Source organism: Mustela nivalis (assembly GCF_964662115.1).
Source record: "Mustela nivalis genome assembly, chromosome: 2".
In the NCBI taxonomy this organism is placed as follows: domain Eukaryota; kingdom Metazoa; phylum Chordata; class Mammalia; order Carnivora; family Mustelidae; genus Mustela; species Mustela nivalis.
The window spans coordinates 154597277-154609393 of NC_139021.1; the positions used below are offsets into that span (position 1 = coordinate 154597277).

The 12117-nt window shown below is 44.0% G+C and overlaps 1 protein-coding gene across 4 annotated transcripts in view; it reads left to right on the forward strand.

The window, feature by feature from the left end:
* Positions 1-12117, forward strand: part of PLCE1 (phospholipase C epsilon 1) — a 326743-nt gene that overhangs the window by 233390 nt on the left and 81236 nt on the right. For all 4 annotated transcript variants that reach the window (XM_082721986.1, XM_082721988.1, XM_082721987.1 and 1 more), the window contains exons 5-7: positions 5300-5445; positions 9375-9633; positions 11400-11605. In XM_082721986.1, the coding sequence (XP_082578112.1) occupies positions 5300-5445; positions 9375-9633; positions 11400-11605 (611 nt within the window). The remainder of the gene's footprint in view (positions 1-5299; positions 5446-9374; positions 9634-11399; positions 11606-12117) is intronic.

The window sequence follows — 12117 nt, forward strand, 5'->3', positions numbered from 1 at the left end:
TAGTGGACTGGTAGTATGGAGCGGACGCCTCAGCTGTGATGCAAGACTGCACCAGGGGTGCAGAGAGGGACGCTAAACCCCTGGGACAGTTCTCAACCTAAATGTGCATAAGAATCTGTGGGGAGTTCTCTAAAAATGCAGATTCCTGGGCCCCGCTCAGAGAGTCTGGGTGAGACCTTGGAATCTGCATTGGAACAAACAGCCTGCTGCTACCACTAGGAGTACTGAGGCCAGTGTTGCACATGTTGTAGAGTGCTGCCTGGGCAGGGGTGTGTGTGTGTGTGTGTGTGTGTGTGTGTGTGTGTGGTGACAGGTGTACTTGCCTGCACACCCACAGTTCAGGGGTTGTCTTAGGAAAGCTCTGCGGAGGGCAGGTGTCACTGGGCACTGCACATAGGCTACTTTCGAGTGGCTTTGTCCAGGTTTTCATTGTCTTCTGCGGATCCTACTATTCACATCCAGCCCTTACAGTTAGGTGACCAGATACCCACTCTAAAGGATCATCTTTCTGTGGAAATTGCTCAGCATATTTAAAAAAAAAAAAAAAAAAAGCTTTTTGGCATGAAGACATGCGTCTCTTTTTTCTGGACCTGGGAACAGCAGTAGGAAGTGTTCAGGCCTTTTCCCAAATATAATCCCTGACCAATTGGAGGCTGAGAATCCTCTCTGCCAGCGGCCTCCTGGGACTCTGGGTGGCCTGCCAGTTGGTCAGAGGCACCGAGCACCCCCACAGTGAAGATGTGGGAAAGATGGTCTCTGTCCTTGAGGACGTAAGATCTAGCGGCAGAGACAGAACAGATCCATGTGAAAGAGTCAGGCGCACAAATAGAATAAAAATAAAGCAGATGCAAGTCCTAGCAGCAGGGAGACTCCCAGTGCAGACGGGAGCTCAGTCTCAAGGTCCAGCATTAAGTCAGGGAAAAACAGGGAGAAGCTGGATGTGAGGTGCTAGGTGAGCCATCCGAACAGCCTTGCTGGAGGAGCTCACGTTGCCTCCTCCACCGGGTCTCATGGAGCACTTGCCATAGGCACTGCTGCTGGGGAGCACTCTGGAGGAACATGGTGCTGATTGAGCAGGAGGTCTGGTGTCAGGGAACCAGGAGCATCACAGAGCAGGCCTCCTCAAGAAAGTGATGTTTTTCATCAGATTCCTAAAGGCAGCCCTGCCTCTAACCCTAGCCTGTGGCCTGTCCACCTGCTCTTTCCATGCTGGCTTGTATATACCTGTGTGCGGACACCTCAGACCCCAAGTTCAGACTGCATCTACACACCACACCCCCTGCCCCTCAGCCAGCCTTCAGGCCTAGTGTCAGGATCTACCCACAGGAGGACTGGTGCAGATGAAAGACTCTTGCAGGCCCAAAAGTGGGCTTGAACTTTTCAGATGGGGGATTTGGGGGTCCTGGGTCTACAGGGATGAGTGATCTGGAAGTGGGCACACAACCACGGGGCAGACACTTTCCTCCACCCCAACGTGGGCTTTCTAAAGCCTAGGGCCCGGGGCAGGGATCCTGATGGCAGAGTCTGAGGGCAGTTTTGCCTAAAGGACAAGTAGGAAGTTAGCTAAATCAAGGTCATGCGTGGGGGAAAATCTTCCTGTAAAAGCCCCCTGAAATGAGACAAGACCTTGGTCATCTCCCTAAAAGCAGAGTAGGGGAGAGACGAGGTGGGGTTGGAGGCCTGGTGGCCAACGTGAAGATTTGACTTTACCAAGGACATGGGCAGGACGTGGTGGGGCCAGGGAAAGATGATTAGGAACGGAGCGAGAACATTCCTTCCAAACTGAGCGTGTGTGATGTCAACTAGGTGTTTGATGTGAGGAGAGCAGGCTGTTCAGTGTGGCTAGGCCTCAGCGTCTGATACAGGCAAGGGAGGAGGGAGGAGCATCAGGAGAGGAGCATTTGTGGAGGACTTGTAGGTGTGAACTGGGCATCAGGCCTCGGGGGAGCACAGAGCCTCTGGAGGAACTCTGACATGACTGGGCTGGGGGCCACATTCTGTCTTTATTCTGTGCTGAGCATTCAGTTAATACAAAATAATCTTTTAACATGTTCACTATGCTTGAGTCATAGTACTTTCTATGTTTGTGATTTTTGTGTTTTTCTGTGTAAATTCAGTGTCCTGAAGTTCTTTCTGGATTGGCAACCCATCCTTTTTTCCACTTAGTAAATATGACCACCGTTTATGCTTTGGGACCACATTTTTCAAGCGTTGCCAAATCCTCATGGGGTTTTTTGGTGACATTTATTTTTCATAATTAGTGATGAAATTCTGATCAGTTAATGCCCATGAAATCATGAATACATTAGGCCACAATAAAAATTATCCCTGATGTCTGTAAGCAGATGGGAGTGTGTGTGTGTGTCTGTGTGTGTGTGTGTTTATGATAACAGTGCTTACATAATCCCAACAACCAGTCCCTGGGGACTCACACACAGAGATGGAACTGCTGGTTTAAATTAGGTTTCCATGTGAAATATCGTATCGCTATTTTTTTCCTAGCATTGTGGGAAAGTATATGGAAAATGATTTGACTGATAGGAAATAAATCTGGATGCATGATCAGGACTGAGGCACAAACCACGTGGTGGTATGCGCCTGCTCATAAAGCAGGCTGTCCAGAAGAAGACGAATTAATCCTATCAGGACACTAGACTAGTAAGTCACCATTTCAGAAGAGCCTGAAAGAGCAATGACTTTCCAGAGCTGCTGATTTGCTGTGGATTTCAATTTTAAAAAAGGAACTAAAGCCATACGAAGAATATAGCCAGAGGTCTCAAGAATTAATGCACTGGCTGTTGGGGAACCGTTTTAACTTTTAGGGAATTCATTTTTATTCATAAGGAGATGGGTTTGAATTTCTAGCTCAAGGAGTCAGTAATTTCATGATTCTAAATGTTTGCTCATGGCTTCCCACAGCAGGCTAGGGCTCATCAAAAGCAAATCACACAAAAGGAAGAACCACACCAGAGCACCAAAGATACCAGTCTTTACTGACCCAACAGTTTCTTGCTCTAGAGAGCAAGGGTTTCACAAGATGACTTTCAACTGGGTAACCAGGTGATGAGGGGACAAGGCATTCAGACAGTGAGCAAAGGATTGCTCATCGCTGGAGGAGAGTGGGCAGCTCTGGGAATTCCCAGAAGGTACCAGGATGCTCAAAACAGCCCTGGAAATCAGAACAAATGGTTTTCTTAGGTTATCTTCTTCCCAAGAGGCTCTGAATTCCTTGTAGGGTGATCTGCACCAGGGCTGGTCCTAGGAGTCTGATTCCAGATCTGTTCTCCTGAAGTTGCAAGTAGAGAGCAGAGGTGCGTGCTCCCCTGTTTCCCTGTTGTTTCTGCATAGGGCAAGGGAAGGGGTTCTGCTTTTTTCATCGCTTTCATTGTATTTCGGGACTCTTCTTGGCATCTTCTCCTTTTATTCCAACTCTGTGTTCAGAGGTGCTGCTCTTAATGGAGTGCTTAGAAAAACCTAATCAGCACCAAGTTTAAAAGAAACTGTCACTCCTTATCAGATAAAAGAGAACTCCACAGGAGGTACTTATTTTGACATCAACAAGAATTGGGACCTCAGAAAATCACTACTCCCCTGAACCATAGATTCTTAATCTGGAAAAATGGGTCTGGACTGCCCTCTGTGGTTGCTGCCAGCTCTCAGTGCCATCCGTTCCTGTCATTCCATCGAGGGAGACGGGCAGGAGGTGCAGTATACCATAGACCTTAAACTTGTTTTTTCTGCAGGTGCCATGGGTGACCATGAACTGTGTGTTCAGGCCTCACTCTTTCTCAGGCGAGGGAAACGAGCTGACCCCAGGTTTCAGCACTGTTGCTGAACCGGTGTAATTCCTGGGCGATGTGGGGTCAAGACCAAGGCTTTGGTTTGTTAACAGCTGGGTTTATCAACCCAGACGTCAGTCAGGATGGAACAGGTGACTTAAATGACCAGTAGAGTCCAAGCACCAAAGTATAAATAGCAGCAAAGTAACCTTAGAGATTAGGCAAAATATGGGGGGGAGGGGTGCTGCATATCATCAAAGGGGGACTTGGTAGCAGGTTATTATTAAATAGTATACTCTAGTCTGTATAGTAGAAAAAGCTAATCACATTACAATAATGTTCCTCCCACAGCTCATGTACGCACACTAGGCATTTAGGGAGCAGTTAATTGTGACTCCCCTGGGTCAAACACTGAATTTCAAATTTAGGCTTTACTGCTCTGAGTGAAAATCTCTTAGGTGTTCTGTCTTTCAGTTTATTCATCTATAAAATGAGAATAATAATAACCCCTGACTCTCAGGATTGTTGTGAGAGGTGAGTTAACATACGTAAAGTACTTGGAGTAATGCCTGACACATAGTAAGTGCTGTATAAGTGTTTGTTCTTCTAATATTAGTCAGGTGAGGGGCATAATTGGTAATGCATTTGTGAGAGATAGTTTACATATGTATATTTTTGCATTTTTTTAATTTGGTATTCTGCATTTTACTACTGGATAAATACCCTTTAACTGATGGATTGAGAGTATTGACTGGCATTTAATCTTGCTACCCATCAATATAATTAAATTATATTAATTAATTAAATATATATATATTTATAACTAAATATAGTCAACTATATTTAAATGTATTTAAATCAATATTAGGGGCGCCTAGGTGGCTCAGTCAGGTAAGCATCTGCCTTTGGCTCAGGTCATGATCCCAGGGTCCTGGAATTGAGCCCCGCATCGGGCTCTGTGGGAGCCTGCTTCTCCCTCTCCCTGCAACTCCCCCTGCTTGTACTCCCTCTCTCTCTCTCTCTCTCTCTGTCAAATAAATAAATAAAATATTTTTTTAAGAAATAAATAAATATCCTTAGGCCTTATTTTCTTATAGTCTCATTGAATTTTATAGATCAAGAGGGAGCTTTATGAATTGCCTTTCTGCCTCCTTATTTTAAAGATGGAAGATGACAAATATGGATTTTCCCAGAATCCCATAACAAAGCAGTGATGGAGCCTAGAGCTTCACCTCAGAACCCTTAGCGGCGGGGGGAGGGGGGCCTGCATTTCTTAATACTTAACTGATTTAAAAAAGAAAAAAAGATGGGGCGCCTGGGCGGCTCAGTCAAGTCCTTACTCAGTGGGGAGTCTGCTTCTCCCTCTACTCGTCCCCCTGCTTGGGGTCTCTCTCTGTCTCTCTCTCTCTGTCTCTCTCAAATAAATAAAATCTTTAAAAAAAAAAGTTTTCCTGTGAAAAAAACATTCATTGAGTTTGCAGGACATGGGTTCAGTGGATGCCCCTCTTTGCATTTTCCAGGTGAGCTCTTGGGTGACGTGGCTGATCCTCACGGCGGGCTCCATGGAGGAGAAGCGGGAAGTCTTCTCCTATTTGGTGCATGTGGCCAAATGCTGCTGGAACATGGGCAACTACAATGCTGTCATGGAGTTCTTGGCTGGCCTCAGGTATGGAAGTGGGGAACACAGTTATCTGGACAGCAGCCGAATGGCACTGTAATTAATTGCCCTGGAAACCACATTTATCCAAACCAGGCAATTGGTAGTGATTGTTTGGGGGAAATATGTTATTCTCTGCTAACACCACAAACCTTGTCCCTTAAATGCAGCAGCAGAATTCAGCCCCTGTGGCCAGTCACGATCCTAATTAGCTACATCTGCTCTGGGCCCATGCTGTTGGCCACACTGGGTAAATCACCTGGCTGCACAACTAACATCAACCCCATTGGTGACCCCCACTTGCCCTCTGTGCCCTGTAAACCCCACTGTAAACAGTCTCTTCCCAGCTCTTCCTGATGAACTGCCTCGGCACTCTGGGCTCCCAGCCATGACCGGGAATGGCTGGCACTGATAACAAGGATTCAGTAAGGATTCAGTTAGCTGTTGTTTTAATTGCATACTTACCATGGATCAAGCACTGGATTGTGCATTTCCTATGCATTAAATCTTTTAATTCTCAGAACAATTTCTTGGTCAATGCTATTATTATTCCCACATCACATAAAAAAAGAAACTAAAGTTAGGAGAAGTTAAGTCATTCACCCAAGGCCACCTAGCATGGCTGGGATAGGAATGCAGACAGCCTTGATTTGGAAGCCCTTGCCCTTAACCTCTCCTATGCTGCTTATATGCTTTCTCCCACAAGCTAGTAATAAGATCATCATTTTATCAATAAATCACTGCCTTATTCCCTTTCAGCCTCAGTTACCTGGTGTAAAGTAACTGCCCCTCACTCTTGTGGGAGACAATGTGGTGTGGCGCAGAAGGGTATAAGTTGTTGGGTCAGAATAACAAGGAGTCAAATCTTGGCACCCCCGTGGTGTATATAGCTGCATGATCTGAGCCAGTTTCTTGACCTCAGTGAGCCCTAGTTTATTCATCTGTAAAATGGGGATGATAATAATAAAAAGCACCTACTTCCTCACGCGGGATTTAGTGAGATAGTATGAAGTGTTTTGCACGTGTGTTTGGCAGAGTAAGGCTCCAAAAAGTGAACCTGCTGTTGTTAGTGTCCAAGATTCACCTTCCCAGTGAGGGTTCTCACTATAAATAGATCTTGCTTCATAACATTATTGAGATTTTTCTTTGATTCTCCAGATCCCTGCAAAGGGATTCTGGGTTGGGAGAGAAATTCTCGGAGCTGGAATTTTTTTTGTCCTTTTGAACTTTCTTAACTAAGAATAAACTCAAACGGTCGTGTCACTGGCACTTAAAATGGTCATACAGATGTATCAGGCATGGCTCAAAAGAAGGAAAAAATGGAAAGAATACTGGGAGAACAGGAGATAATTTGGACAATTGGATTCTCTTTGTGATAAATTTTCTAAAAAGAACCTGTGTTACTTTTCTTTTTAATACAAGGATGATCGTATTATGATAAAATAATTCTATTTTAATGATGCTTATCCTCTGTGTTTGGCAAGTCTGTGTTGGCTCTTGGCTGGGGACCTCTCTTCCTCTGTTCTGGACATGACTATCCTCACAGCAGGGCAGCTGGCTTGCTCCAAAGTGAACAACAAGAAAACAAGACAAAAGCTGCAGTGCCTTTTATGACCTAGCCTCAGACATCACACACTGTCACTTCTACCATATTATACTGGTCACATAAGACAGAGGCCTGGTTGATTGTGGGCGGGGTCTATACTACACCAGGAACAGGGGATCGCTGGAGGAAACAATTAGAAGTAAAAAGATTTACATAGAACAATATTTACTCAATCACAGTGTCAATTTAAAATAACCCCAGTGAACATCAGTGGGGAAATAATATGATGCATCCTTACAGTGGAATATTATGTGGCCACCAAAAATGTGTATGAAATATGTTTAATATAATTGGAAAACAAGCAATATATAATGCATAAAAATATCTGGGAACAAGTCTGTCTTTACTTAATGACCTCTGCAATATTTATACAATGTTTTAAAAATATTTAGACCAGAGATCTACAAATGGAATTAATACTGGAAGGAAATGTATCTAATGTTGTCTGTGGATGGTAGCACTGTGGGTGGATTTTCCTTATTTTCCAGATTTTTTTACAATGAGCATCTAGGGCCTTTATAAACATAAAAAGAAATAAAAGTTTTAAAAGAGCGTCAGTTCTCAATCTAACAAAAAAATCATTGATCTGATCTTGCTGAACTTTGTCCTTTGCCCCCAGATGTACCATGATGACCCCATTATGCATGGAAAGAAGGGTGATCCAAAAATGAGAATCATGTATTCACTTTATTTATATTTCTATTTCATTCCCCCAAAAAGGATTCTCCCCAAATTGTAAGATATCAGTGGTAGCTGGACTCAGTGGGGTGACATCAGGGAACAATTTTATTTTTTTGATCTCACTGTTTTTCAGACCTACAAGATGAGCTCTTCCTTCCCCAGCTCTGGGCTCTACCTGGGGAGGTCTTGTAGCTTTTGCAGTCACAGATATGTTCAGAAGCTTGTCTCCATCTCCCGTGCTCACGAGCATGAGTAAATCTCAGAAACATATAGCTGTGCAAGAAAAAAGCCTATTTTCTTTCATTGTAACACAATTGTGTTACAGTGCAATACCATTTCTATAAGGTTTAAAAGCACACAGACAGTTCTCAAGCTGCTTAGTGATATGTACATATATTGGGGAACTATAAAGAATTGTAAGTGCATGAGAATGCTGAAGTACATTTGTGGTCCCCTTTGGTGAGGGCAGGAGGAGTGTGTGCTCATAGAGGAACCCACTGGGGCCTGAGCCACAATATTAATGTTTTATTTTTTAATATTAATGTTATTGAATATTATTTAATATTAATGTTTTATTAATATTGAGAGATTGGTGTCTGGGCATTTGTCGAATTGTACTTCTCTATGTCCTTTGAATGTCTTATAGATGATAAAGAGATTTTTAAATCCAGTCTGATATAAATCAAAATTTCAACCTCTCATTTGATTTAATGACCAGACTCTGCACATGCAAGACAGGCTCACTGGAAGCTTCAGGCAGCTCTAGGAAGCCTGTTGTCTTTAGACTTTCCCGGTCACACACACCAGGCTATGCATCAACAAACTCAGGACATAGGTCAGCCTCTCCATGGAGTTCACGTGAAGCCCTCTGCCCTGGGGGTGATCCTCCTGCCTTCACATAGAGCACACTCTGACAGCTCTGTCCAGAGAGATATCCCCTACCCAGATGCTCAGACCCAGTTCCTCTGCACAGGCTGAGGGATGGGTATAGACCAGATGGCAGAGCAGGTGGGTACCCTTGTGACGACCTGGTCCCTTTCTTTAGGAGGTGGGGTACAATGTCACCTATTGCTCTCAGCAGCAATTTCATCATAGGAAAAGTGCCCTTTAACATCCTGTTATGCAAATAGTATTTTAAGATAATGTCCCTCAGGATGGACCAGTGGCTTAATGTCAAAGCTGGATTTAGTAAAAGCAATTGTGCAAAAGAGGCCAAAACAGGGTTTCTGTATTTCACTGAGGGACCGGCCTAATCCAAGGACAGCATTTAAAAGATCAAGAGGAGTGGATGAACCATGTTTTGTGCAGACAATCCTCCATGAATATCTGTACAAACCGTATTACCCACTAAGATTCCCTCTTGGCTACAGCTGCCAGAAAAGCACAAACCTAGGTTCAGCTCCCACTTTCCAAAATTAACTCCTTCCCCATGTGTTATTTGTATCTGCCCTATTTAATTTTGTGTTTTAGTTTCTAAAACTAATACGTCATTTGGAAAAGTAGGTAGAGATAGGAGTCCTAAGTAAATTATTAGAACATAAGGAAAACAAGCAAAAAGAATGGATCTCTATGGAATTTAGGCTAGACACTGTGAATGATATTATTTCTCCTTTGGTCTAAAAAAAAAAAAAAAATCATTTACTTGCAACAGGTCAAGAAAAGTTTTAAAAATGTGGCAGTTTATGGACCAGTCTGACCTGGAGACCATGAGGAGCCTGAAGGACGCCATGGCTCAGCACGAATCTTCCTGCGAGTACAGGAAGGTGGTCACGCGGGCCCTGCACATACCCGGCTGTAAGGTGGTTCCATTCTGTGGGGTGTTTCTGAAGGAGCTCTGTGAAGTACTGGACGGAGCCTCTGGCCTCATGAAGCTTTGCCCGAGGTACAATTCCCAAGAAGAAACTCTAGAGGTGAGGCCTTTCAAAATCTGAAGAGTCATTGTCGCCGGAAGGGAGAGCCTGTTTATCAACGTTGCTGTTGTGTTGGGTAACAGGTCCTGTGAGGTTCCGGAGAAAAGAATGCCAGCTAGCACTGTTTGGGCTTCATCTTGTTAACTTACTTAGAATGGGGCAGTGTGTAAGTACAAGTGGAAGTCAGTGTTGTTTTCTGATTTTTTTTTTTAAGGATGTCGGGGTTTTCTTCTCTCAGTGGGTGGGAATGTCTGGATGCTGAGGATAAAGGGAGTCAAGTGAGGGACACGTGGCAGTTGCCTAATGTTCAGTCAGTCAAGCCTCAGCCTTGGGCTCAGGTCATGATCCCAGGGTCCTGGGATTGAGTCCCTGATCTGGCTTCCTGCCTGCTTTTCCCTCTGCCTGCTGCTCCCCCTGCTTGTGCACTCTCTCTCAATCTGACAATAAATGAAATATTTTTTTTTTAAGTCAGTATTAACTTTTTGGAATTAGAGGGCTAAAGCATGGCAGGAGATCAGGGCTGCCTTGCTTTCCCCCTTCGTGGGAGGGTGCTGGAAAAGCTGGGGCCTCATGGAAAGACGAGCTCCAGGCTCTGATCACAGTTGCCTCAGCTTGCCCAGCCCTGTGCCTCCTGGTTCCTGACTCTGAGAGGGGAGAGGACCGTGTGAACTTTGACTCAGGGTGTCGGGCATTGGAGAGAAGGGGCTTTGAGAAACAGAAAAAAGATGTTTAGACATGAGAGAAGAGACTGAATTGGGGAGAACTTCACCAAGATTTTTTTTTCTAGTTTCAGAGGTAGAGTTTAGTGCATTGGACACCCAGTGCTCATTACATGAAGTGTCCTCCTTAAGGCCCATCACCCAGCGACTGCATCCCTCCACCCTCGTCCCCTTCCCATACCTGGCAGTTCCAAACCCAAATCTAGAGTCATTCTCACTTGGCAACAGCACCGCTACTGACCTCACACACACACTCACATACACCCCTAAAACTCAGCCTCTTCTGTCACCTGGAACCCAGAACATCACCTGCTATCAGGGAGACTTAAGAGCCCCTGGGGGGTATGAGCCCCACTCCCAGCTTGCATTCCTCTGGCTTATGCAGGAAGATAAAGGTGCACTAAATGGAGGAGAAAGCTTATAGCAAGCCCCCCCCAAGCTGCACCCACACTGTCTCCCTCATGTCTTCGAAGCAGGAAAGGCCACATCCAGCAGCACAGCGGGAGCTCTTACCTCTAAGGGCAGGCGTTTCCAGATCATGCATACAGACCATAAGAGCTTTAAAACCATCAGGAAGCCTCTGTGCTACTGTAGGGTATGGGGGAAGTAAAGCAAAATGTCATCCTTTCACAGTGTTTTCCTTGGGCCCCAGGAATTTCATCTGGTTCCATAGAATAATAAAGTTTTGTCATGGTTTTTCTCAATTTTCACTACCAGGATAAAACAACCTTACCCTTTTTCTGTAAAGTGGCTAATCTCCCTAGGGAACCTTGAAATAATATTGCTTTTTGTGTTGTAAATTTGAAATGGAGTGTTGATTCCTAGAGGGACTAAAGTTGTCTTAGTGAAAACAAGAGCGAATTCTAAACAGTTCATGTGGTGAAACGAAAAAATGTTTTTCCTGGAGGCTCTTTCTTTTTCTTTCAATAAAATAGGCGCAAGTGCCATTATTTATGACTACTGCGACTTTATTTCCCTACCGAAGTTGGTTATTTAGAAATAGTACATGAAGTTGCAATAACATATTCTTGGTATGTTTTCCTGTAGTTTGTAGCCGATTACAGCGGACAAGATAATTTCTTACAACGAGTGGGACATAATGGCTTAAAGAATTCAGAGAAGGAGTCCACTGTCAACAGCATCTTTCAGACCATCAGAAGCTGCAGCCGAAGTCTGGAGGCAGAGGATGAAGACAGCCCCAGCGAAGGCAACAGCTCTAGGAAAAATTCCTTGAAGGATAAAGCACGGTGGCAGTAAGTTTTATAAGAGATGCTAATGTTTTTCTTTTTCCTATATCAGTTGGTTTTAGGCAGACTCCTAGCACAAATCCACCACCTTCGTCAGGAAACCATACTTTATATTCCAACTTTACCAATTCTGAACTAGGATTTACCTTTTTAAATTGGCTTCTTTGTTCTAGAATTACTGCTCATAACTTTACTTCTTGCCATCTCTTTAAAAAGAACAAACTAGAGCTATCCTGTCCCTTCTAAAAATTCAGCAAGTTAAATTTTAGGATTAAAACAATGATATTCTATTTATTTCAGAGTTTATATAAAAACAGTTCTTATTAATCACTGGGCAGGGCACAGGGACAAGGATTAAAATATTTTTAAATCATATATACTTCTTTATTAGGGCTAGAGTGACACCCCGAAATCAGTATATTCAGCAGCTCCCCCAAACTTCTGGGTGATTGTAGATCAGGTGGTTCCCAGATCTCACTTCCAGAAGCACAGCTCTGCAAGGCAGCATCTGTAACTTT